Source organism: Paramormyrops kingsleyae, chromosome 10 (assembly GCF_048594095.1).
Source record: "Paramormyrops kingsleyae isolate MSU_618 chromosome 10, PKINGS_0.4, whole genome shotgun sequence".
Lineage (NCBI taxonomy): Eukaryota > Metazoa > Chordata > Actinopteri > Osteoglossiformes > Mormyridae > Paramormyrops > Paramormyrops kingsleyae.
This window is the reverse complement of record NC_132806.1, coordinates 28,926,262-28,954,066: the sequence shown is the minus strand read 5'-3', so window position 1 is coordinate 28,954,066 and position 27,805 is coordinate 28,926,262. Positions and strand designations below refer to the sequence as shown.

Genomic DNA, 27,805 nt, shown 5'->3' with positions numbered 1-27,805 from the left:
CGCTTCCGGGCCCTCAGAATGGGCTCCCGGGTCCCCTACCGCTTACGGGCCCTCAGAATGGGCTCCTGGGTCCCCTTCCGCTTCCGGGCCCTCAGAATGGGCTCCCGGGTCCCCTTCCGCTTCTGGGCCCTCAGAATGGGCTCCCGGGTCCCCTTCCGCTTCCGGGCCCTCAGAATGGGCTCCCGGGTCCCCTACCGCTTACGGGCCCTCAGAATGGGCTCCCGGGTCCCCTTCCGCTTCCGGGCCCTCAGAATGGGCTCCCGGGTCCCCTATCGCTTACGGACCCTCAGAATGGGCTCCAAAAGTCCCCTACCGCTTCCGGGCCCTCAGAATGGGCTCCCGGGTCCCCTTCCGCCCGGGGTCTTCCAAACAACCCGAAGATCCCGCAGTTCCTTTTATTGCATTCCCAGTCTTTTGTTATTCATCGCAGAGGCTTCACCCGACAGCACGCTCTGTCCAGGTCAGCTTCTCTCTCTCCCTCTTTCATTTTTCCCCTTTTTTAAACTTACGGTCATACTCATGATGGATCTTGTTGTCAGTTATCATGCAGACACTCAGGGGTCTCTGGGTGTCTTTGACGAACGTGATGGACCTTCAGCTGAAGATGAAAAGTGGCCCATATAATGCAATGTATGTACGTATGTATGTACATATGTATGTATGTATGTATGTATGTATGTATATATGTATGTATGTATGTATGTATATATGTATGTATATATGTATGTATATATGTATGTATGTATATATGTACGTATGTATGTATGTATATATGTATGTATGTATGTATATATGTATATATGTATGTATGTATGTATGTATGTATGTATATATGTATGTATGTATATATGTATGTATGTATATATGTATGTATGTATGTATGTATGTATATATGTATGTATGTATATATGTATGTATGTATGTATGTATGTATATATGTATGTTCCTTTGACTTTTCTGTATCGGATTATTTATCCCTCTTGGTGGCCCAACTTTAGGGAAGGGAACTCGTGGGGATTTTAAATTACTGGGAGTTTTCTGCACTCACATGCAGTCCTTTGCAAATGCATATAAATATTTCCAGTGTTTTTGAGATGCTATTTATTGAAGCTCCTGTTGGATCCATATTAAATGACCTTGGACTGACAAAGGCGTCGGCTGTCCTTGTATTCATACTGTGATGGGGAGGTGAGGTGACATGCTGAATTTGAACAGCGAGCTTATGAATATGATCCTTTCATAAGGATCAGCCACTATGTATGTAAAAACCTGTTATTTTGACATTGTGGGGACCATTTTTCAGGTCCCTACAAAGTTCTGTGAATGCAATCAAAAAATTAAAAAAGCCAAAAGTCTTGTTTTTTGTTAGGTCACTTATGGTTAAGGTTAGGGCAGGGTAGGGGTTAAGGTTGTCATAGTTAGCGTTAGCATTTTTCCCATTGAAATGAATGAGCGGTCCCCATAAGGATATGTTTACCCTACATGTGCGTGTGTGTGCGTGTGTGTGTGCGGGCAGGTTTGTGTGTGTGTGCGTGCGTGTGTGAGTGTGTATGGGTGTGTCTGTGTGTGTGGATATGTACGTGTGCGTGCCTGCATGTGTGTGTTTGTGTGTCGGGGAGGTGGTTAGCATATTCTCCGATTGTGCTGGTTCCCTCTGGATGCTCCAATTTCCTCTCACAGTCCAAAAACATGTGGCTAGGTGAATTGGCAATGCTCGATTGCTCACGGCACGTGCGGATGTTGTAGTAGAATGTAATATTTTCTAAAATAACACGTCTCCTTGGTTCATGAGGGAATATAAATTTTCCTCTTATAAGGTCTGTATTCTCAGTAATAGAAAAATGAACTAAGTTCTAAACTGTATTTATTTAAAAAAAAATAATATTTTTTACTTAATTTGAGGAATAATCAACAAATCACAACTTTTAATAGAAGTTTTGAATGTGAGGTTGTATGGGTCTACAAGCATGTAAACCTCCTTTTTCAACTGCAGTTCTTACATTTGCTTAATTATGGCCTCAATTTAAGGTTTGGCACTCATGGTGATAGTGACAGCAGTAAGGCAGCAGAGTGGTTAGTAACACAACCTCGTGAATTTGCTGGTTGCTGATTTCCTGAAGGATACAAACCATACCACCCTGGAGCAGATACTTAACCTCCCTTCTTTTAAAAATATATTCGACTGAACAAACATGTTTTTTCTTTATGCGTGCCAGGTAAGTGAAATTAGAGGACGATAATGATTTCACATTTACTCCTCACGAATACAAATTACTGAATATTTCTAGGTAAGAGGAATGACAAAACAAACACATGTTTTATCTGAAAGGACACTCCTTTGTTTTGGTTGCAGCCCATAGCACCTTAGGATGGAAAGTTCCCGAGAGGCTTATTTGCTTGTAGTAAAACTTATTTTGGCATTTTATACGATAGAACATAATACAGGGATATCATGTATTTTGACTAGTATTGTGTGGGTTTAATGACCTGAGGGAGATATTCTTAAGATGACTCAGCAAGTACATTTTTAGGGTCTGAATCAGTAAGTGTGTTTAATAAGGGCTTGTAAGTGAGGACAGGATGGAGATGTAGACTATTTCATGTGTATTTCACCGCATGTTTTATGGTATGTTCTGCTATCTTTGCAAGAGTTATGTTTCAGGACTTCTGAGTTAAAGTTAAAAGCAGTAACATGAGATGCACCAGTCAAGATTACCGAAAAACAGAAAAGAGTCGACTAGTGTAATATTTCCCGCCGATTCGCGGTCCTGCTACAGCTATGTGTCTCGATCTGCCATGGACTTATTTTCATAAGTACAGCTCCCGAGGACGCGTTGAAGCTTTCTGTCAGTGAGGATATTTGTTGGTTTATGGAAAGATAATTAATTTTTCCTGAAATGCATTGCCAGTGAAGAATTCGATGTGTGGAAATTAAGTGTGTATTAGCAAAGCATGACTCCAAGAGAATCTAGATTACATTTATAGTTATGTTTGATCCATTTATCAAATATAAATATATTTGTATTTGTATTTTTTATAAATATATATATATTTCATAAAGACATGCTATTTACATTAAATGATTATAAAATTCCCCTGCAGCCTTCAACAGGATAATGGTCTGGAAGATGAATGAATGGATGATCAGTTCCACAATATTTTATGTAATGTTTATGGACTTTTTATACAGTTAACTCATACTCTGGCCAATGTTCAGCATGTCCTAAACGAGGTTTCTGTACTCATATTAAAATCTACTTCTGCTGTGATATTGATCATACCCGTGGAGGTTTACAGGGCAGTGAGATGTAAGCCCTACTCCCCAGCTACGTGTAACTGACTTTATAAGCCAGAGTATTGGACACAGTCTCATGGTCACGTGACCTTGGGGTCACATGGGACAGAGCCAGCGTGAGCCTCAGAACTGTCAGCCACCGTCTGCATCCAGGTCAGGGGTCGCAGAGGCCAAGCGCCCTCAGTGGCCGCAAAGCGACTGCACGTGCGTGCGTGCAGTGACGCACCGTGCTCAGTGCCATGTGTTCAGCATGCTCCGCTCCCTGAGGTGCATGCAGCTGCACTTCACAATCCAGTGGAATTTTCTCGATATCGACCCGGAACCCGCTAGAGACGACGAGCTGTGCTACAGAGTAGCGCTTACTGGGCTGTGACTGGTGTAGCACGGGCCCTTGGTGAACCCAGGTCAGTGAGCAGTCTACCTGAATCATGGGCTCATCCACAGTCATGCTCACTGTGTACAAAACATTAGAAGTGACCTCACGCCGCTTCCATATCGCATCGTGAGACTGGAAAAACTGCTCATGTTCTCCGGGTTGGATCCGTCCACTGTTGCTATCTGCCATATCTGTCCTCGCTTTCCTCTGGGAATGTTTCATAGCTTCCTCAGGGTGAGTAGAATGCAGTGTAATCATACGAGTGGCATAACAAACGTCAGCAGATGGCATGGTGATCAGGCGCCTGCAGAAGCTGCCCGCGATGGCAAGGAAGGGGGCTCCGTGCCTCGCAGGAACAGGCTTCACCGGGGCAACAAAATGGGTCATTCCCATCCGAAACAGGGTGTCATTACAATGAGGGTTTTAATTGGAGTCATTATCCACAGATGGCTTTTCGCTCTGCATTTTCGTTCCATTAGTATGCATTGGCATGTGTATTAACCTAGCTGCGGTGCAAGCAGTGAGAAGAAAAATTGTGATTAGTGAATTTTAAAATAGTGAGCCATTTAAAAAGTTGGGGGGTGGGGTCTTTTTAAAGTTCCCACACGATAAATGTAGCTGCGAAATCTGCATTTCTTGCAGGCTTGACTATTATGCATTGTGGTGTCTGTTTACCACCATCTCCATTGTTTTCTATCAGCATGGATAACCGCCCCCTATAAATAAGTGAGGGAAGTTGTGTGAGAAACGGGGGTGTGCCTGTCTGGCTGTGTGTGCGCATGCAGAAGCACATGGCAACGGTGTGCGTGACAGTGCGAGCAGCACGTGTGAAGGCCGGGGGCGTGCGTGCGTGCATGCGTGCGTGTGAACATGCACGCATGCAGCCACTCGTAGATAATTCGTGACAACTGAACTGATGTAAGGGACCGTCTCAAGGAAGACGTGGAGCGGAAGGCGAAGTCGAGGCTGTCCCTCCGATGATGAAAGCCGATCCTCGCCTCACGTGTTTCGCATTCCCGCTCGTATGCCGTTCCTGCGCACTAAAGAGAAGTGAGGCCTGTCGTTCCTCTGACACCCACAGAGGGGGACGTGCCAACTATTCAGACTGAAAGGCTTGGTAGCCCCCCCACACCCCGCACCCCCGGTGAACATGCATCGCAGACGGAGCTGTCTGCTTTGGCGTCGGGCCCATGCATGTAGGTAACCGCTGCAGATCATATACCACATTCACATCTTGTATCACCTTATGTGTACCAACATGGCCGCCGTCCCGTTTCCAGGGAAACCTGCGATGAGCGGCTAGCCGCGTTAACCCCGCGTGTGTCAGCCGCCAGACAGCACCACGCTCGTCCTCTTAAAGGATTCGGTTTTCCAGATCGAGTTCCAGATTCCGTTATATAACTGCTGTTTAGTCAATAAAGAGCTGCAGAAAGGCTCAGTCAGAGAGAGTCCAAGGGTCTGAGTCACATTACACTCATAACAGTGGCACATAACTGGCACCGCTCTGCCACCTGCTGCGGGTGAGAACATTATGAAGTGCCACCCAAAGGTCCTGTGCTTACAGGTAACTGATAAGCCCTGCATGTGACCCTCAGTCATGCAGATCGAGCCATGGGCTTGCTGTGAGCGTGTAGACTACCGCTTATTACTCAACTTATTGCTTATCTGAGTTGAAATGGAATGGAAATTTCTAACATCCAGACAGGACTTTTCACAATGAATTCAGCCTGAGTACATGGAAGTTTGAAATGCAGTTTTGACACGTCTTTACAGAGTACAACAGAGGTGCACCTGGGGTGCCGTCTTACACACTCCTCCTGACCCCAGAGCGCTCCGTGATGAAATGTGTGATAGACGTAGTTGGGGGGGGGGGGGGTGGGGGGAGGCGGGCTGGAATGCGGAGTGCGGCTCTGGATCACCTGCCCCGTCCACCGGGGAGATTTCCTCACCGTGAGGAGCGTGGAAACGAGGGCGCTACGCTAGCAAATCAGACACAGAAGCAGGGAGACACGAACATGTGTGCTGGAGCGAATTCGAAACATCTGATTTGTCCGACACTTCAGACCCCACCCCCTACCCCCGGTGTGGACGCCAGGACACAGATCTTCTCCAGCGCTGACCGGCTTTCTGATAGGATGCCGTGCGTCTGGCAGGGCACCGTGTATGCAGGCGGAGCTCCTGCGCAGGCAGAGGCAGACCACTCTTTACCTTGACCTTCACCTTGTGGTCTGCGCCCCGTCTGCTCCTCGTCACCTGCAGGATGTATGATCTCGCTTCTTCTCCCCTTTCTCCTGCATCTTCCCGTGCCTCTCCTGCAGCCGCAGCCCCAAAGTTAAAACAGCTGAAGAACCAGGCCGTGTCAGAGGGGGGGAAGCTCTCACTTAAATGCGAGGCCACTGGGAACCCAGCCCCCTCCTACAAGTGGTACAAAGACGGCAGGGAACTCAAGAGGAGCAAGGAGATCAAAATAAAGTCCAACAAGTAAGTAGCAAGTCTGTCTGAAAAACAGAATGCAGACCACAGAATGCAGACCCTATTGAAACATCCCGGCACTTTGTGAGTGTTATGAGCTGACAGAAAATTCCTTGATTCTCATGCCAAACTTGCCATTTAAAGCTCTAAACACATGATTGTTGGAACCAGGGAAGTGTGTCCCAATTTGATTGCATTTTTTCGCCATTAGATGGCTCCCATTAGGTAGCTGTGTATTGAAAACAATGCTGCAGTGAAATTGGTTTTTGCACTTCATCAGCCTGTATATAACAGAAGCAGGCGTGGTTCAGCATGTGGGGAGAACAGATCAGTTGTTGACACTCTAGGTTACTCACACAGAAATCAACCTTTGCGGCTGATAATCGCGAATTTCTGAAGATTAAATAATTGCTTGCTGACAGATGACAGACACTTTGTCAGTTTGCACGCCTGAGCCGTAACACCGTGTCAAACAGACTGCAGAAAACAGCAGCAGTAAACTCCTGTTCATCCCAGATTTAATCAACAGGCTCTGCCAGTTTCACCGTGAAGCCATTTTATGGCTCGACTTTCAGTTTCATTCCTCTTTCTCTGCTAGAACTATCATATTGTCAAATCATATGAGATCAATACAGTACCAGTGTTATCCTGACGTTTAAACTGATTTATAACATTAAAGCCACGCAAATACTGCAAAGTTAATTTAAAAGCTCATAATAGAAGATAGATTAAAGGGTGTTTGACATGCTGACTAAACAAAGTTTGAGATAAAGCCAGTGTCAGGACCAACCAAATGACTACATTACATAGTTATTACTCTGTTCCAGGCTGAAATTATGACCTTGTCTCTTGGCAGGAAGAACTCCAGGATTCAGATCAATAAAGCAAAGCTACAGGATTCTGGGAATTACATGTGTGTGGCGGAGAACATGTTGGGAAAGGAGAACACGACGAGCACCGTCAATGTCCAAAGCAGTAAGTCTTAACGTTTTTCCTGGGAATTTCACGTGCAGGAATGAAATCCATTTTCTTTTCTGTGTATTGTAGAGGTAGACCTCCCTGGTCCTACTGTGAACATGCAGGTCTAGGAAAACTCACTAAATCACTGAGCACCTAAAAGAGCCACTAACCCGCGTCAGCCCGTAAAAATAATCAACCTGAATGAGGGCTTTGTTTGAAATCCAAGCCAGAAACTTCTCCAGCAGACCTGAATTAGCGTCGTCCTTCCTGGGAGAGCGGAGTGGCTCACCGGGAAGGAATGTTAATTTCCTTTGTGTTTTCCAACACAGTTTGCCATCCAGTGAGTCAGCACGGGTGTCGTCCACGTGAGCGTGTGTGAAGGGTTTCCCCGGCTCCCGCTCGCGGGCCAAAGGCACTCAGTGGCGAGCTGTAGGGGAGCCGATCTCATCTGTGATCTCAGTCCCACATCACGGCTCTACCCCTGCTTTTTAGAGATTATCTGCTGTTTACTGCATCTTATGCATTGCGTATGAAGAAAATATTCCCAGTAGGTAAAAATGCTTGGAAAACTGAAACTGGGGACTGGAATTCTTTGGGTAAATTTATACTGGTGCTGTTGGTAGTACTTTTGGGTCTTACTGCGATGTTACTACAGTATGTGTTATATGTGCTTTCTGTAAGTGCAAAGGGAATGTGGGGAGACATAAGCAGTGTATGTTTGTGGGTGGTAAGTCAGGGTCTTGCGGAGTAGACAGATCTCACAGACAGGTTTTATTGTATTTAAATGACAAGTTTTACTCTGCAGGGCTCCTGAACAAAGGCAAGATCGGACATATTCGGCTCGGTTTGGCTTCGGGCAAGGGAAATAATTGTAAGCAAATGTTCACTGAAAGACAGGAATAAGGCGGTGAAAAATGCGGCAGGGTTACGTGAGTGACGTTTAAACAAACTTGACGAGTAGAACATTTATAAAGACGACAGGAGCAGAGAAGCACCAGTGTCTGAAAATATTTGGTTTGCTGTGTCAATGTGCAGTTCATGAAGCAGCCCAGCCATAAATGGACAAATGCATTACCTGATCTAAGATGATATATAGAATGCATGTAACTAAAACTGATGTTCACCCCTTAATCTGCTGAAGAACTTTGTGGGAATTTGAGTTTGACTAACGATCCGTTTAACTGTACTGTATGTCCTGAAAGGTTTTGGGAGCTGATGTATATGCAGGGGCGATTTTTCATACCGTCCAGACATTACACCATGATATACGATATTTTGACAGTATTTTCAAATTAAGTAAATTTGTCAAGCCCGGACAATGTATCATATCGGCACAATGCATAACAAGCCCATTGGTATATTCATATATTACTTTGGTATTGGGTATTAATGCGTTATATCTAGCAGAAGTTATATTTTGCTAATATCTTATAGTAGTATTGGCCTGTGTCAGTAGTACTGCGCCTGTGTGACTTTACATGGCAACATGTGTGAGTGGAGCTGCAGTGTTGTGAGGGTTGCAGTGATGTATCGCTGCTGTTTTCCAGAGCAAAGCTGCAGCACTGTGTGTCTGTGTGTGTGTGTGATTGCAGTGCTGGAGCAGTTTGCAGTTTCATCCTTGGGTTACAGCAGTGTCTGCTGCCTGATACAGTGCCGCCTCGGTATTAGTGACGCGTGACTGCACAGGTGAAAGCACCTGCTGTCTGCATTACAGCTGCGCATCCGCATGCTACTGCTGTGTTTCTCTGAGTTTTACAATAGATGTGTTGCTGGGTGTCGCAGAGGCAAACATTTCACGGCCGTTTAAACAGAGATGCGGTCGACTGTTAGGAGCACATAGAAACCAATGATCTGCCGATTCCGGATTAGTAGCCAATCAGGCACAGTCTCTTAGTGTGGGCAGATCCACAGACTGACAGCCTCGCCCTCTCATTTGCACTGATGTTGTGCGAAACAGAAAAGGGAAGCCCCCTTTTCCCATGTGACTTTGGCATCACTGAAATGCACTGTAATATGATTCATTGAGGTGACGGAGCTCTTGGAGGAGCATTTGCTGCATGCAGTAATTGAGGTCATTAATAACGGCCTGTGGTTTGATCGTTTAATGAAGGTTAAAAAGGGCCGTGGGGCAGAGAGTCACAGGAGGTGGACTTGGGAATCGCCGCAGCGGCTGGTGATGGCAAGCAGCCTTTTTGCCAGGCTAGTGCAGCCGCATGACCAAAGAAAGGCACCTCACCTTTAAGGGGCCAGCAACCTTTAAAGGGACCAGCACATTTCTTGTTGACACACGTCCTGGGAGATCATGTGATGTTTAAAGTCATGGGACAAGCTCCTCCTGGGGGAGACGGGCACTGAGCCCAGGGATGATTCCTTTGGTGGGAAATGACTGGATGCAAATATATGCGTTTGCATTTGTAACAATATATTATTGTAAAAGCAGAGCCATAAAGATTTTGGAGGGAATCTCAGCTGATGTGTTAAATAAATCAGTGGCTGAAGTCTATAGCTGGCCAAGATAGTCCTGGACAAGAAAAATACTGGACAATATATAAAATACAAATCAAAAAGTACTTTTTTTTTGAAGGAAAGTGTTCCAGTTTATAATATTTCAAAACCAGCCTCTCAGTTTTGTTTGAAAAGTTAATACTCGTTTATTCGCATGAACTTTTGAAAAGGATGCAGTGGTGCTCAGAATGGCTTGTGGATAGTGTGTGAGTGACTGCGAGATGGTTGAACGGTTGGTGAGAGACTGCAAGATGATTCGGCGGTTGGTGAGAGGCTGTAAGACGATAGGATGATGTGTGAGAGGCTGCGAGATGATTGGCCGTTTGGTGAGGTTTGAAATGAGAAATGCATTGTTGATTGAGAATATGTTTATGTGATCGGATAAGGGCACTAAAAGGGGCGTGTGCTGTGTGTTTGCATTGTGGGATTCTTGCTTTTTTAAGGACCCATCTGCAGATTTTCAGATGTCTCACAAAGGTTATAACTCATTAAAAAAACATTTCGGAGATGTTCCTATATTTAACTTTTGACAAAATTGCCACTGCAATTGTTTTGTTATCAGTTTCCTTCTTTCTGTGTATTTCTGGAATTGCTATAGGAATCATTCATCTTACAGTTAAACTGTCGATGATATATTTTAATATTCGTTGTGATTTTAATCTATTTAAATCACTTGCCTTCATTAACACTGCATGTACCGTGTCAGAGTTTTATTCACAGTTCATCGCCTGCGAGTTTGCATCTATCTCTGCCTTTGCCCAGGAGCCTGCCAATATGAACCAGTTACCATGACCAGTTACTCTCTTTCACTGTCTGTACCATGGTTTCATCAGCTATAAATGGGCATTTCGCAGAATCAGCACTGGCACGACAAACCGGGCTGTAGCTGCTTCTTTTAAAGACCCTGTCCCATCCGGACCTCCCTCTGAGCTGCTCGGACACCAAGAAGACGGAATAGGACCGATTGGGTCTGTGAGGATTAAAAGATGTGAAAAACACTAATACGTTTTGTTTCACATCCAGGATCTCACACACCTGATGTTATGGAGCTGATTATGGTGTTAAATGTTTTTAAGGTATAAATTAGGGTTTCCCAGTTCTTATCATGAAGGGCCAGTTTGCAACACAGTCTGCAGATTTCCCTGCTCAAACACGCTCACTAAACCTGATAATTAGCTGGTTAAGATGCATTTGAGCCGGGAAAGCGGGACCAAAATTGGGGAACCCTAGTATAAATCATTCTATAATGATGCCAGCAAGTTATTTTTGATTAAATTCTAGCTTTGTATCTCTGGTGATGTGTTTTCCGCCAGTCAGGAACCACCTTGTCAATCTGATTTCACGGGAGTTTACCATTTTGGCTGCACCTCTGGGTGGCGCTGTGTTTGCTGTTTCAGTGTGTGGGACAAAGGGAGGTGAATTGGCCTGTAAAACACAGGATTTGAAAAAGGGTCTGCGGGGTGTGAGTGGGGTGGGGGGTGGGGTTACAGGGTGTGATTGCCCAACAGTATTGTTGGGGTTGGGTCTCTTGGGGGCGCTGTGCCTATTGCCCTGGGGAGTGCTTGAGCTAGGAGGAATGCAATGATGTGAAAGGCAGCTGGGGGAGCGAATGTTCCAGCCTCACTGGTCACACCGGGGTCCGCCAGCAGTCACACGCGCGCATGCACACACACACACACTCACACACACACATGCGTGCGCACACTCGCCCACTTCCTCAGCATGAACTGTGCACATTCCCTCCCTGTTACACAGACCGGACACCTGTTTCTCCTCCCTCTTTTGCTCTCTAATCCAAATCGCACACCTCTCTAATCACACAGACCCAACAATCCAAATGCCAGATTTTAACCAGATTTTTGCAGCTGTTTTTTTTGCAAAAAAAAAACAACAACAAAAAATTGACAGCATTCGATTTACTTTTCAAGCTGTCATAATATATTAGCATCTACTTATAGTTAACACTGAAGAGTAAAGCAGAAGCTGTGAAATGTTGACAGCAATTGTGCTACGTCTCTTTAATCACCACTGGCCCATGATGTCGTTCAGACTTGACAAAGTAGCTGTACAATATGTACAGTACCAGTCAAACGTTTGGACACACCTGCCAGTAGAAGGGGTTTATTTGTATCATTCTCTACATTTTAGAATAATTTCCCTTACAGTCCAAAAACTTGCTAAGGTGAATTGGAGTTGCCAGATTTGGTTGGTGCTCCAGCCTTGCACCAATAGCTTCTGGGATAGGCGTCCTGCATTGGACAAGCAGGTATAGGAAATGGATGGATGGATGGATGGATGGATGGATGGATATATGTAAGATGGAGCAAGATATCAAGAGTTACTTCTCTGCACGGAATGGTTTGGCAGGAATGTTGTGCCCAACGGTGTCCTGTAGATTGTGATCCTAAGCCTTGTGGACAAGCACCTTAGTCTGACAGTGGAAGCCAGTAGATGGTTTTGTATTTGCCGAAAGGATCTGATGTCAAACTCAAGAAGCCAGCCAGAGATTTTCAGTAGCCAAAGATGAGCCAGAAACTAGATCTTGGAAGTAAATGGAGATGTTGTGAAAATGAAGCAACTGTTGCTGTGGAGGAAGAATCTGTATGTTCCGGCGGGGGGGGGTTATAGATGAGAGGGAGCAGCTAGTCAAACGTGATGGTTTGCTTCCAAAACTGTTCAGATATCATGTGTATGGCTCTCTTTTTTCAATCCAAACCGGTGTTCTCTCTCATCCAAAGAGAGACGGACGGCTCCCTGCTTTATTTTCACCTCCAACCTGGCATCTTCCTGTGTGTGTCAGGCATAGTCTCACACAGGATTCCCAGCGCTGACTGCAAGACTGACGTGTCTCTTCATCTGGGAAAACTTGCAACCTGTAGGTGCCTTCTGGAAGGTCTTAGCACAGCAGGCAAGCCTGAAGACACATTGAACTGAAGACCCCCTGACCTGAAGATGCTCTGGCTTGAAGACTCACTGGTCTGAAAATGAAATGAAAATCATTAGAAACAATGAAATGAAATGACCATTTATTTCAGATTTGTGAGTACAGGTACACTGGAATGCTTCTCTTCAGATGCTCAGGCTTGAAGATACTTCACTCAGGCCTGAAGCCGACTGGGCCTGAAGTCACACTGTCCTGAAGATGCTCGGGCCTCAAGTCGCTCTGGCCTCTTGTCGCTCGGGGCCCAAATGGCTCCAACCTGAAGATACTTGACTCAGGCTTGAAGCCAATTGGGCCTGAGGTTACTCTGTCCTGAAGATGCTCAGGTCCCAAGTCGCTCAGTCCTGAAGTTACTCCGCCCTGAAGTTACTCCGCCCAGAAGTTGCTCCACCCTGAAGTTGCTCCACCCTGAAATGTGTGGTGCCACTGTGGAGCTCAAGATGAAGGCTTTGCTGGCAGAGGTCCTTGGGATCTACAGCGGCCTACGTTATTTGCTATGTGAAAGACTCTTATTTCTCCATACACGAACCATCGAGCTCTCTCACTGTCACCGGGCTTGCAGGCTCTCTCTCTTCTCTCTCTTTCTCTTTCTCTCTCTCTCTCTCTCTCTCTCTCTCTCTCTCTCTGTTTCTGATGGCACCAGTACTAGAGAAAGCCAGATATCTTTCTCAATCTCTTTCTCAGAGATCAAGCACGGCCACATATGGATGCGAAAGTGCCCGTATAGGGGTTGATGTCAACGAGCGACGCTTGTTTGAGTGGGCAGGGTGGCGCGTATGATCAAGCCCCCCCCTCCCCCCCCCCCCCGGCAGGCCCTCAGTCACGAAGAATTATGTCAGGCACGACTGGGCCCGCAAGTCGACTTCGGCGGCCAAAACCGGCGGCCGTCTTAATTACTCAGAGGCTGACGGGGAGTGGAGCCGGTGAATCAGCAGGGCCAGCGTGCATTAGGGCCATTAGTGCCGTAACTCAGCAGCTGCTGGCCCGCAGTGTTCTGGTCGGGCCAGATGCTAACATGGCCTCTTAATTTAAATGCACTTAAACTTAGATAGTGTTTTGTTCTAACAATCAATCACACGCCTTTCTCACGCTGCAGTTTTCGACTGGTGGACTCCTCGGATTTCGTAGCCTTTCACGGCATGACGTGGAATCAAGCGAGTCGGCTTAGAGTTGGGGCCGGGAATCCACCAGGCGATGTAGGAGGTGGCCGTCATTTCCTTCCATATGGAGGGACTTCCTGCTCATCCCTCCGTTCAGCCTCGGATGGGTCGTCTCTAGGGCTGGGCTGCCCATAAAGGCCCCGTTTCTCAGCTCAGAGTACGCCAGCATTTCGATGGTGACCTTGGGCCCAGAGGTCGCCCCTCTCCACACGACCCACGTCAGCCCTCTTGCTGGTGGTCCTGCTCTGTTCACCACTTGATTATGGTTAGTGGCAGGGTGGGGGGGGGGGGGGATTCTTCTGAGGCCTGTTTTCCACATCATGAGGTGTACAGGGAGCTGCCAACTCTCTCCGCGCCCCCCGCCCCCCACTCACAGCTTCACCTCTTGAGAGCGAACTGCCCGCCCTGATTGCTGGATCAGACCCAGCCCCCCTCCACCCCCATCAGCCTAATGCATGTGGAGCCGCTGGGGGGTAGAGGGTTGGGGGGGGGTGGGGGCAGGGGCTGCTCCCTGGGGTCTTGTCAGAGTGAGGTTACGGTCCGCCACGCGTGCGCCGGCCCTAATCAATTGGTCAGCGCTCCCAGCAGAAGGTGGCGAGTGGCACCCCCTGGAGGGGGACACGCTCTGATTTCTTACAGAGCCCTTCCCTTTGGGGGGGCAGCCTGCCCCCGGGGGCGCTGTCATGCCTACGTGTGGAGGCCGGCCTCCCTGAGGATGGGATTTCCCTGAAGCGTAGAGCAGAGCAGAGGTGCCTCTTCCTCAGATTCCCAAGTCAGCTCTGCGAGGCGGAATGCAGGCGTTCTGGCTGGATCCTCAGGATGGACGTGGACGTGTCCCTATACCCGCTGCCCATGCCTCCTGCTGTGCTGCTGGTGTCTCTGTGTGTCGGGCCCGGCGGCGCAGGGGGAGCCATCCCAGAACGCTTGGCTCCTCTGGGACCCCCTTTGCGGGCCCCCAGGCCCAGCTGCCACTGCCCGTGCTGTGGCTGCAGGCGTCTCCTCCTGGTCCCTGTGCTGCTCCTCCTGCTGGGCCTGGGCTCCTGTGTCCTCTTCCTCCTCGTGGTGCTGGAGCACGGCGCCGCCGTCATCACGACTCCCAATCTGCCGGATCAAAGGTGGGCTGAGGGGACCCTTTCCACAGAAGGGGGCCGTCAGCTGCCTCTCAAGCCTCTGGAACCAACAGCTGCAAGGGACCCCTGGAGCACTGGCCGCCCCCCCCCACCCGGGATGCCCTCGGCCTTCCCGCTCCTCCCGTACCCTTCGTCACAGCCCGTTTCCGAAGCCGTGTTCTCAGGCAGTGGGCACGGCCCCTCCTCGACCTCCATGCCTCCCCCCACCTTGCTGTCGCCCTCGGAGACCGGCAGGTCCCCGCCTCCCCCGGGTAAGAGCACTTGGCCCTCTCACGTCCACTTGTGCAATCGCACGCTTCCTACCGTCGTCGCCGCCACTTTTCATCTCTGTGTTTTCTGCTAATGACTGTGCCAGGCAAGACCAGGCACATTTGGGGAGCTTCTGTCAAAGGGTGACAGCTCAAAAGTAAATGCAAAGAGACGTTTCCTTGAAGGCAGTAATGCGGACAAAGTTCACCGTGGGCTTTTTCCGCCTCCCTGTTCTCACGTCCGCTCTCTCTGTGAGTCGGCCTTGCGCGGAGTTTGCAAGTATAATGAGTTCCCTCCCGTCCTGCAATTTATAATGTGCCATCATTAATAATATGTTTACCCGTCCCACTCAAATTCTTGGTGAAGATAATATTCTTTCTCGCTGGCCCTCTGCCTGTCTCGTGATTTAAAGCCCTCCCTGCCGCTTGTCACGGATTCCTCGGTGAGCCAGCAGAACCAGATGTGCCTTCGCTCCGGCTTCTGGGAGCCCGACACGTTCCGGGGACGTGTAAACATTCCCGTGTTTACGCGCGAGGATGTTCAGGGTGGGGCGGGGGGGGGGTTGGGGGTGGGTCACCCCAGCTGGTGTTGCACGTTGGGCAAAGCCGATTGGTCAGTGTCTCATTCAAACAGGAAGTCCGCAATCCCAGCCTCCCGCTTTCGGTCATTCACAGATGTGATTAAGGTGCTGTGAACCTTGAAGACATGAAATGTCCGGCAGCTTTAATCTGTACTTTATATCTTCTAAGGCTGTTTTAGCTCAGTCCACCTTTGTCCTATTCCTCCCCTGACTTTTCCGTCCTGTTGAAATGTACTGCATGTGAAAGCAACTGTGCAGCTGCGCAGGACCAGTTCATTCCCGGTTACTGTGTTTCATTTACCTTTAAATACAGATAAATGCAATCTGAAGTAGCGAAAACAGAACTTTACTGAAAGAAGCAGCTTCTAGCAGATGTCAAGAACATAAGTCAGAGATATAGATAACAGAGAGTACAGGCAGCCACTTGAATAAGGGGACGGAGGGGGATCTCTATCAAGGCTGATCTCTCTGTGTTACTAAAATAGACATGGCATAATAAGAGAAAGCAAAATTTGATTTCTGGGTATGTAAGAGAGCCGCTTGTACTTTATAGGACAGATGCTGTTCCCAGGCGAGGCTGGAGAAGCGGGAGGGAATGGGGGGGGGGTTAACTGACCCCCTGCGAAGTGACAAGCTGGGTTTGTCCCAACAGTAACCTGAGAAATCTCAGGGATTCGGGAATAGTGGGGGTGAGGGCATTGGGCGTGGGGAGGGGGGGGGGGTAGGAAGCTGTACTTTTTACTGTTGCAGATATCCTTTGTTCCCTTGTCAGGAAATGCTGACCAAATGTTGTCACTGGAACACTTTAATTCCGGGACGTCCAAGCATTACCCAGATGGAGACGTAGCGGCCGTAAGTGTGTCTCCTCGGAGGACATTAGTCTGACAGCAAAGAGAGGTCCACTGATCGCTATTGTTCTGGGCATTTTCCATCCTGCTAATTCCTGCAGTGTGTGCCAGTGCATGCTTCGTGGGTTTAAACGGCATGTTTGAGCTTTTAAGTGACCCCTTAAGAATGCAATGTGCACCACATGTGCAATCCGCAGTCAGCTTGTTTTCGTAGTTTAAGTAACCTTGATAAAGGCGGAGGTTGTTCCTGGTAGATTCCTGCGTCGGATATGGCACTGAGCAGCGATATTATATTTCATGAGAAAAACACTGAAGGAGATCTTTGCTTGCTGCCAGAGTATCTGCTTATGAAGGACAGAATCATGAGTTTCTCCTCATAATGTTTATATCACTACTAAAAACATCCAGTACATCATCATATATCATTCGTGCGATCATGTAGTTTTGTACATGTGCATAATTTAAAAAATTGCAAATCTAGTTATATATCTTTTTCAGTTTAATTTCACATGCACGTGTATGCAAGTGGCAGAGGAATTTAAAACGAATAACATGTGAAAGTTAGAGTAATGGATTTCAGATGAGAGGAGGCCGCAGGTTTCCACGGAGGGTCACATGTCTAGCCCATGTTTCCGTTGGCCGCTGCTGGCCTCCTTCAGACAGAGGGGCTGGTGTCTCCACCCCGGGGGCCTTTAGGAAGCTGAAGTTTCGCCTTGGGCGTGTGCGGCCGCTACGGGTTTGGCCCTGCTGTTGTTTAGTCGCGGTGGTCATTCTTTAGGTCGGAAACGACAACAGTGGCGGGCTCTTGTGGCACTCCAAGTTTGGAAAAGCGACTGGAGATCAGAGGGAGGATCTCCCACAACTCCGCCCCTGTTTCCACATGGGATTATGGGATATGCGGCTTCCCGGATTTGCCAGGGAGCCTTGGAGGGCGCTGAAAGCCCGTACTGCTTAGGTTCTCCAGATGGCCTTTCTATCTTCCCCTTTTCAGTTTTTCAGGCCCCAATGGATTGATAAGGACCCTACCCCCCTCCCCCCACCACCACCACCGTGGGCAGCATCGCTACGGACCCACAGGGCTGCCCTAGTTTCAGCCTGTGTTTCCCCCATAGAGCTGCTGAATGCCAAACAGTGGGAGGCAACACTTCTGCAGAGAGAAAGGCCCTTTTGCTTCTTTCATTCAGTGACAGTTTTAGCAGTGTTTTAAAATAGACTGAGCAGCATAAGCAGGAGCCTTTAAAATTTTTGACTTTCTTTTGGCGAACAGGTGAATGTTTGTGTGAACGCAAGCTGACGAAATGTTGGGAGAGCTGAAACAGGCAGGGAAATCCACGTCTCTCTGCCGAGGACTGTCTGTGTGTTGCTGACGAGCGCAGACCCCTCCCCGCTTCGTCATCGTGCAGGATAGGGGGCTCGCAGTCGCCTTTCTGCTGCCCCCTATGTCACACTCTTGTGGGCATCAGCGGCCTTTCTGCACGAAACTGGAGGACACCAGGGGGATCCTGATAGACAAGCCACCCCCCACCCCCAAAATGACTTAATTATACTGCTGTATTACAGAGCGAATGTTTCAGCCCGCCTGCACAGTGCGTGAGGGTTTCATTTACATGGGTTCTCAGAAAAAATCGGTGAGTTGAAAGTGCCATTTAGAAGAGTCACACTCACAGTATCCCTGATCTATGCTGCCATGCAAAGGTACAACAGAGTAACTGCATATTTTTATCAAAAATTAAGTTATGAGTAATGTCGGGTATCTCAGACTCTGTTTTATCCCATGACAAAATATCTTTGCTCAATATTGAAGAAAAATAGAGTGACCACAAAATCCACACTAAAATTTAGTGTGTTTTTGCTATTCTAGGGTAGTATATATGACCTTCTGTGGCATTATGTGAAGCTTTAAGTATTTCTGGAGTATTAAAATCAATACCCAGCTGAAGTGTCTCTGCAGTTTTTGGAGCTCCCCCCCCCCCCCCCCCCAAGGTTCACTGTGCATGATTCTGGTGTTTTGTGGCTACTGAGGGATAGAGGACTGTGCCAAATGAACCGTGATAACAGTGCGCAGTCAGTGAGAATAGTGACAGGTGATGCCTTCCTCATGGAGCAAGTCTCTACGCGCAAATATGTGAAATGGCTAACGGAGGTGCACATTTCCAGTGAATTGCAGTGGCGTGGGGGCAGATCAGGGTGCTGTATACCCTGACAGTGAGGACCCCGGAATGTTTGGGGAGCCGTCGGGCTGTGGGGAGAGTTGTTCAGTATGCGCAAATACAACCAGCCAGGAAAAGCTGAAAAACGAGACCCGGCGGACTGTTTAGCCACCAAATCGGCTCACTAGATCTCAGAAAGCTGCGTGCGGCGGTGTTCCTGCACGTGGTCACCATGGCGATGCTGGGGAGGAGTCGGGACTGAGCGCCAAAAGAGCATGCAGGGTCACAGAGTCGTAGAGGCCGGGGGCTGTGTGTCCTCTCCCCTCTGTCCCGCCACCTCGGAGAGCAGCGCTGCTGAACTCAAGCCGTCTGCGCCCCTCCACAGTAAACAGTGCAGAAACCTGTATAAACGTCCTCTTGGCAGGAGGAGAGAGCCTGGGGAAGCATCTGTGACTGCCAGCTACTGCTGGATGCGGGCCAGCGCTTACAGCTGGGTACATGAATATAGGAAGTGAGCGAGTTCAGCATGGGCTCCCACCTTGTGCTTCTACAAATGCCGTTTGTGCCGCGCTCCCGCTTGTGTGTTCGGCACCATCGTTTGTTTCCTGTGCGCGGCTTTCAGCAGCCAGAACGCACTCTTCCACACTGACGCCCAAACTCTGGAGTCACGAGTTTTCCTCATTATTGCCATCAGCTTGACATATGCAAATAACCCTGTTTCTGAAGATGTCGTAATGTCGCTATTACAAGAACAAGGAAACGGCTCGGTAAAACCCCATAATAACAGTTATCCTTTCTAATCTCATTTTATGACTTCACATATCACCGCCAATAAAGGTAATTTGACTTTAAGAAGTGTTACGCCAGTGCCCACAACGGTAACTTTGCCAGAGAGGTGCTGATGGAAAAACAAATAACAAGCATGAGAAATTCCATCCTGTGATTTTTTTATGCATGTTTGGCATTGAATGTTATCAGATCTTTACCCAGAACTGAACATGAGAAAAAAAGTGAACTTGAGGGAAGGAATAACAAGAGGATAAATATGTCATTCATTTAGAGCAGAAAGTTTTACCTAACTGGTTACACCATCTTTGGCAGAAGTAGTTATTGATTGATCCCACGGTACCATGAAGAGTTTTAACCTACCTGCTCCAAGCAGAACCGTTTCAGCTCAGTAGCTTCGCATTTTCAGTTTCCTGCCACAACATCTCCGCGGCAGCCTGTGACTATGATTATCTTATTCTTCAGCCATTCTGGTCTGGTCTGGGCTCTGTTAGATTGTTGTCGTCCTGCTTGAAGCTGCTGAACCTGGGATTGCTGCAGAAATCTCAGGTATCAAGCCGGTTTCTTAATGTGGTAGCAAATTGTCATGGTTCTGCAAGAACATCCAAACCATGACACTACCATGACCATATGCTTTAATGGCCCATGTTTGCAAACATCAATTAATTTAGTATGAAATTTGTGATTGTGATAAAACAGGCAAATGACTAAAGTAGAAGGATGTTTTAAATAAATTTTTTGTATTAGCCGTTTAAAGTAGCGATGGGGATAGTAGCTGTTGTCAGCTGTATTTTCACAGTTAAATTGGAATTAAAGAGTACACCGAGGTTCCCTAATTCTGATCCTGGAGGGTCAGTCTGCAACACAGTTTGCAGATTTCCCTGCTCAGGCACTCCTACTAAACCTGCCAATCAGATGGTGAGCTGAATAAGGTGTGTCTGAGCAGGGAAATCTGCAAACTGTGGTGCGGAATGGCCTTCCAGGACCGGAATTGGGTAACCCTGGTGTACACTAATCAGAATGGTATATCCAGTAAATATACAACTTAAGGGAAAACCCAAAAACGGCCATTGAAACATTGCATGTAGCCCACAAATATAGCAACAAAAATGAACAGTCAAGTTAGGTTGACTTTATATAGGTGATGCTGTATGGTTAATGGTACAAGCCCTTTGAATAAGACCATTTAAAGGTTTTTTAAATGGAAGCTAGACTTGAGAGATGAGCAGGACTCACCAGCGCTGACCTGCCAGTCATACTCTCCAAGTAGAGCAGACTGGGGCTCTCAAAGTTCTAACTGTAAAATTCAGGCACCGCTTGGTGTCCTCTGCAGCTCTGCATGTTCTTTCACACTGTGGGATGCCGTGATGATAATTACGTCCCACAACAAAGCACACTGGAGAACTGCAGTAGGCGTAAAAACATGTAGGTGTTTCTGGAGCCTTCGCATACTTAATTTAAGGAAGACTCCAGTCCAGAGAGCATGTCTCGTGTCCTGGAGTTATTTGGAAAATTTTAGCCAGATTTAACCTTTTTGGTTAAAGTACTTTTCGGTTTTCAAGTGCTTTTAGGCAGTATTTATTACCATTTTTAATATACAGTAAAATGTTGTTATTCTGCTGTTCAGAAGAAGCTTGATAATGTATCACGTTTGTCTGTGTCTGTGCTACGGCATATCAATAATAAGTGTGAGCTGAATAAATCTAATAGGACTGCAGCTTCAACAGAAATGTGTGCATTATATAATTAACAACATAGTGCATTAAGGATGCACTTAAAATGGAAGCTTAATAATATGTAAATCCTCACAACATTAACCATTGATTTTGTTTTTCATTTATAGTCAAAGAATTTGTATGGAGAAAGAAGAATATCTGCAATAAAAAAATTATTAAAAAAAAGTGAAGACCAAAAACAGCATAATGCAGCTTTTTTTACAGTTTAAGAGGCATATTCATCTTATATTCATCTCATTGTGGGGTCACAGTGGTAACATGCCGAGCAGGTCAGAGCAGATACCACGGACTCCAGCTCCTCATGGGATTCCCTCGATGTTATCGGGCTAACTGGGAAATATAATCCCTCAAGCAAGTCCTGGGTCTTCCCCAGTGCCTTCATCCTGTGGAACAGGCCCAAGACAGGTTCATTGAGAAGTGTCCTGGCTGTGTTCCATATAAAACGCATCCTTAACCGCAAATCTCACTTCTCCATGCTGTATAGCTACTGAAAATGAAAAGTACCGCATAATTAGTCTGTTTGAAATCTTCCAGTATGATCAAGAGCAGGCACGTCAAGGTAAGTTTGTATCATATATAAAGCTGACATGGGAATTTAATTTCGGTTCATTAGACGTGAAGTGTACTTAGAAGATACCAGAGCCATGTCGGCGGCTTTTGGTCAAAAGAGCAGCAACTGTGTCGTGAGGTCCCTCCAGATCTCCAAACTTCTCACTCTGTCGAAGAGAATGGCTCCAACAACCCTGCAGTGAAACCTTATTTTGGCCACTTGCACTCACAACCTTGTTCTTTTGGTCGTTACCCACATCTCATGACCATCGGTGAGGATGAGGACGCAAACTGAAGTGGGAGAGATGGGAGGCACCCTTCAGTTTTGTGCCAAGAATGCGGACGCAATTCTAATTGCATTAATATAGGGACTAAAGAACATGCAGCAGCACAGCAACACACCATAATCCTGGCTGGCATCCGCATTATTCCTGCTGAATCCTAGGCTCACCAAGTCTCCTCTCCAGTACTCTAGGCTTTCCCAGCAATGATAAGAAGTGTTATCACTCTATCTTTGGTACGACACACTACTTTTTGTAAAATATGGACCACCTCCCCATTTGCTAATCCGGAAGTATTACCCGCTTTTCATGTGACATTGAAGAGGCACGTCAATCGTAACCCCCTTCCCTCTGCAACATCTAGTGCTTTCAACATCTCTAGATGGATTTCCCTGCAGCCTTTCCACTACTGAGGCCCCTGACCACTGTAGTGACTTCAGCTGCAGTGAGAGACTCTGATCTACCTGAAAGTTTCCAACACTACCTACCTACTGGCAAGTGTGTTAAGGAATTCCTCAAAGTGTTATTTCCACTGTTCTACTGAATCCTCAGAACTGGTCAGCACTTTCCCATCTTGGCTGAGCAGCAGCTCGTCTCCCCATCCTGAGGCATTGAACGGTTTGCCGAAATGTCCTTGGAGCCACCTGATACTCTCTCAATAGCTTCTCCATCTCCTCTCTTGCGAAAGCTTTTGCTACTGCCTTTCTGGTCTGCCGACAAGCTTTCAGTTGTGTTACGAGACCCTATGCAAGAAGGCTTCCCCTTCAGATTGACAGTTATTCTCACCACAGGTGTCCACCACTGGGTTTTATGGTTGTCTTTGCAACCACCTCCTTCAACATCCTTCATTCATACTTGATGTCCCCAACCTCACTTGGCACTTGGGAAGTTTTTTTTTCCTGAGGTGGAACTTGAATTCTTCTTGTAAAGAAGTTTTAGCCAGATGCTCCCAGGAGATCCTGACTGCTTGTCTGGGTTGCCCTGGTGCTTCTGGCCTCCTCCCTGTCCGAGTCCAACTCTCCACCAAGTGGCCATCAGTTGATAGCTTCCTCTCTTCACTTGAGTATCCAACACATATGGCCTCTAGTCATATGACATGATCTCTGACCTTTGGCCTGATCTTAAGAGCATTTGTCACGTACTGGTCAGTCAGGATGTGGGAATACTGTGGTGCAAAGTGGAGCTCTTCATAGAAGGAGGTCCTTCAGTGGTGTCCATCTAAAAGCAAGGCCCCCGCCCATGGCGCGTTCCTCAGTGTGCTGTTCTGGAGAGGTCCCTTTATGGCTTGACGTGGTGATGCCGCTGCCGCAGGGGGCCTGCGTGACACACGCTTTGAGTCAGAACGCAGGCTGGCACGATTTTAATGGAAAGATTTGAAAAGGAGGCTGTAAAATACTGTGGAGAAAAAAAACATATTGGAGAGCGAATGTGTGAATGGTCCTGGCTGGGCTCACACGACAGCTGCAGAGTCTGCTGCCCCGAGGGAGGGAACATGCCGGGAAAAGGGAAAGCAGCATGACACGGGGTATATATAGCGCTGCTGCGAGAGGAGCCCCGCACACACGAGCCCGCGGCCCCGTCCATCGCCTGACGTCTCCCCACTGTGTCGTCTTCCTCTGACTCTCTCACTTCCACCCCGTGTCCCCACGTGGACGCCAGATCATCGAGACAGAAGAACAGGCGAAAGTGCGTTCATGAAGCGTCCCTGATCTGTGACATGAGCTCCAAAGTTATTAACAGCTAGTAGAGTACGATCATGTAAGTCAGCATAATAACCCAGAGTGCATAATAAAAATCTGGCGTGCTGGTTGTCATTGTGAAGTTGAGGTTGCGATGCATTTCCTGTGCAAGGCTGTTCGTTTTTTCCAAGTGTGGTGAAACTCTTCGGAGTAGAAGAGAAGAGCAAGTAGAACATTGACAGCTATCGCAGGCAGCATGCGCAGGATAGGGCCTGGGCCAGCTGTCATTAAATCACCGGGCACACACAACCATCGGCTACTCGCCAGTTAAGACCTAACTGCATGTCTTGGGACAGTGGAGGGAAGTGGGATTATCCAGAGGAAACTCGTGTGATACTGAGAGGACCTGCAACCTCTGTACACATAGATGCAGGATGAGGTTCAAACCCAGCTGTGAGGGAGCTGGGCTCTACACTGAGCCAGGATGTTGCCTGAAAGGATGATCGTGGAGAATGTCAATGACACGTGATAGATTGTCGCTTATATCATGTCTGACATAAGCACAGTGTCAGTCAAATGAGAAACAGCTTTTTGGAAAAACTACACTGTATACTCGAGTTCTTACACTTCACCTCTGGGAACAACTGTACGTAGATTTAGCCTGACAGCGGCGGGTCAAACACATATTTTGTTCATTGGTTCATCCCTTTGAGTTGGCATCGCTCGTCTTGAAGAGCACTCTCTCGCCTCACACTGACTTTTCATGTAAAAGCCACACTTTTCATCGGTTTCAGTTCTCACTTCACGTCTAATGAACCGAAATTAAATTCCCATGTCAGCTTTATGTGTGATACAAACTTACCTTGACGTGCCTGCTCTTGATCATACTGGAAGATTTCAAACAGACTAATTATGCGGTACTTTTCATTTTCAGTAGCTATACAGCATGGAGAAGTGAGATTTGCGGTTAAGGATGCGTTTTATATGAAACACAGTGTTATTAGTCCAGAGCCTTGGAGCTCCACATGGCTTGTTTTTCTTGGCTTTTAACAGTGTGTGTCAGGGCTCTACTGTACAGAATGGATTTATTGTTTGGCATGCTGTGACAAGGATGTGGGCCCTTACAAGCTTCTGCCGAATCCTACAGGGAAATTGTTTTGCAGTATGAAACAATACAAAGGCTACTGCAAGAAACAAGTGGATTGTTGACAGTTTTTTTTAGAACCTCACACCTCCCCCCCTCATTTTACTGACAGACATATGGCAGAAAAAGAGACTTAAATTCTGTAGCACAGCTATTCATTGAAACATTTCAGAGACGCTGATGATGGATGTATATACGGGCATGCATGGAGGAGCAGTAATCAGCTGACCTGCTTCCACCTGTCGTCTGCCTTCAGCAATCTCCACGTTCAGTTTAGCTACCTCCCAGAAGCCAAACTGAACTATTGCTACCGCGTCCGAGTTCGAATTGAATTAATGCCAACCACCAAACCAACTTCTTGATGCTCATGCGAGTTTCACTTATGCAAAATTGTTGTGAGGGCAGAAGGAAAAAAAAAAATAGTTCAGAGAGATAACCAATGCCATTGTAGATGAGGTGGGACCAACCAATCAGATGTCTTGGTCCCGCCTTCACTAGTTGCTTGGACCCACCTCCTCTACAATCTGAATGGTTATTTCTCTGAACCAATCATTCTCCCTTCTGCCTTCACAACAATTTTGTTAAAGTAAAACTCCCATGAGCCTACTAGACTTTCAAGCTTCCTCTTGTGTGGTTTTGGCCGCATCCCAACTCATTATTTGTCTTTCCATATAAAGGGGAAACTTTCTATTCAAATTGATCACTTTCAATTATTCATGTCACTTGGTTTTATTTACCGACTTGATCTGAGATGCCCTAAGAGATTATCCTGTTAGTTAAAGCACTATGCATCCATGATGAAAATAAGGGTGATAGCTAACAAAAAATAACAATGTGATACTTTAGGCTTTGATCGTGTTAACACATTTACAATGTACTGTACTGTTATGGACTAATTATAAAATCATTGAATGTGTTACAAGTTATATGAACAATGCTTCGTATGTTGTCATGATTGTTGATGTAAGTGTTTATTAATATTTAATACCTGTTAGGGCATCATCAATATTCTATGTAAGGCATGTTACAGTGTTACCCAGATGCTTCAGATTTCTCCTCTTCGATTTGTGCCATCATTTGTGCAATGGATTGGAAGTTCATGTCACATTAATAATTGCCAGCTTATGCAACAATATTTATTTTACTGTCATTCGTCCTTTTATCCTCTCTATCCAAAGATTTCCCTCTCCACTTGCTAAATATGTGCAATAATATATTTGTGCTTGTGTGGAATCTACAGTAAAAGTCAATTTCCTGTTTATCTCTGTCACAGTCTGGAAAACTGTAGCGGCACTGTTAATGACAAAGACATTGCTAATAAACTAAAGAATGTTTTCTGACATGACGGAAAAGGTCTGCGGGCTGCATTTCCCATCAGTAACTGTCCGTCATAAATCCTGCAGGATTTTATTGAGGTGCATTGCGGGGCTTAGCGGCAGACGACAAGCTGTCTGTGGCTGCATTTTCTGTGCAATTTACCCCTTGTAAACTGAATAAATGGAGCCAATTTTCTTTTAGGGTCACTTAGAAGCGCTTGAATCCCCCAAATCCATTTATCAGCGTTCATTAATCAGCAAATATCGGCATATATTAGAATATGAGTAAAATATGTGTAGGTCTTCTGAAATTGTTGGTATATTTGTAAGTGGTCATTTTTATAAAGTGGTCAGTTCCCCTTTAACCGTGATGATGACCACATTGGATCACTGCCTTGGTCTCTCATGTGCTATCATTCACAGACACTACTTTAATTATCCTGAGTGATTCTCAAAGTGATTGCTTTTTTCATGATGGTATAATCCATATATTACAAGAGCGATGGCCTTACATGATAAGGCTTTAGATTTACTTACCCTCACATTATTTGGTGTACATCCTTACGTCGAAACACTTCAGACACATATGTTCCCCCTGTCTGCTATATGTTGGGGAAGCCTATATTTTTAATTAATGCATTATTTACTTGAATTTGATTATTGTAATGGGCACTTAGCTTAGCATGCGAGCAAATTGAAACCCTAGAGTTATTGATTTATTGAATCCCCTGGTTTTGCTGGAATCTCCAAAAGTACGGCGTGTCAGCCTGTGTGTCAGTTTTTTTTTTCTCCAAGCTATAGCATTTTATGGCATTGATATGGACTTTGAGTCACTGCAGTGAAAATATTAATCTGAAAAAAATTGTATAACCTGTAAGTGAAGGATCCCAAGAACACTTTGTAGTATCCAGCGCTTAATGCATGCCTTTTTTGCAACCCCTAGTTACCACGACGCTGTCCCCAGGCTCCGGTCACACCAGGGGATGCAACGAGACTGAGAAGACTTACTGTGTGAACGGCGGTGACTGTTACTTCATACACGGTATAAATCAGCTGTCTTGCAAGTAAGTGAGTGACCTCCTGTGCTTCTGGATCTTTTTTTATGATTTGATTGCCCGTCTTCCCCTCCTGTTGTGAAGTACAGTATCATCCTAGTACTTACTGTCTTCCCAATATGATTTGAAACATAAAAACAAAATATGTGTGACACTGATGAAGATACAGTCAGCTTAAAAAGTCCCGCCCACTTTCCGTTAAATTACTTCATAATGGAGGGAAACAAAGTTGTGATAATGCTGACATTAGATGTGTTTCCATGGTGATACTCCTCCTTCACCTGCTCTTCACTACTCTCTCATTCCTCTCTGTTACCCTGCCTTCATAAATCTGTGAATCTGCTTAGACCTGTCATCTCCGTCTTCTCTTTCACACATCCTGTGTTTGCCTTCTCTTCTATCTCCCACCGTTCCACCTTTTTTTTTCGCACTCAGTCACTCCTGTCTCTCTGCCAGATATTTTCCTGAATAGCAAGTTTCATGCACCTTGCCTAATTGTGATTATGTATTACTAAATGTTCTACCTGTTCTGTTTTGATGTTTTTAGTGTTTAGCTAAGCAGACGGGATAAACGTCTCCGGATTGCTTTTGTT

The 27,805-nt window shown here is 46.5% G+C and overlaps 1 protein-coding gene across 5 annotated transcripts in view; it reads left to right on the top strand.

Annotated features, from left to right (window-relative positions):
- Positions 1-27,805, top strand: part of LOC111836369 (pro-neuregulin-2, membrane-bound isoform-like) — an 83,323-nt gene that overhangs the window by 35,427 nt on the left and 20,091 nt on the right. For all 5 annotated transcript variants that reach the window (XM_023797553.2, XM_023797549.2, XM_023797552.2 and 2 more), the window contains exons 2-4: positions 5,990-6,152; positions 7,000-7,118; positions 27,101-27,221. In XM_023797553.2, coding sequence (XP_023653321.2) covers positions 5,990-6,152; positions 7,000-7,118; positions 27,101-27,221 — 403 coding nt within the window. The remainder of the gene's footprint in view (positions 1-5,989; positions 6,153-6,999; positions 7,119-27,100; positions 27,222-27,805) is intronic.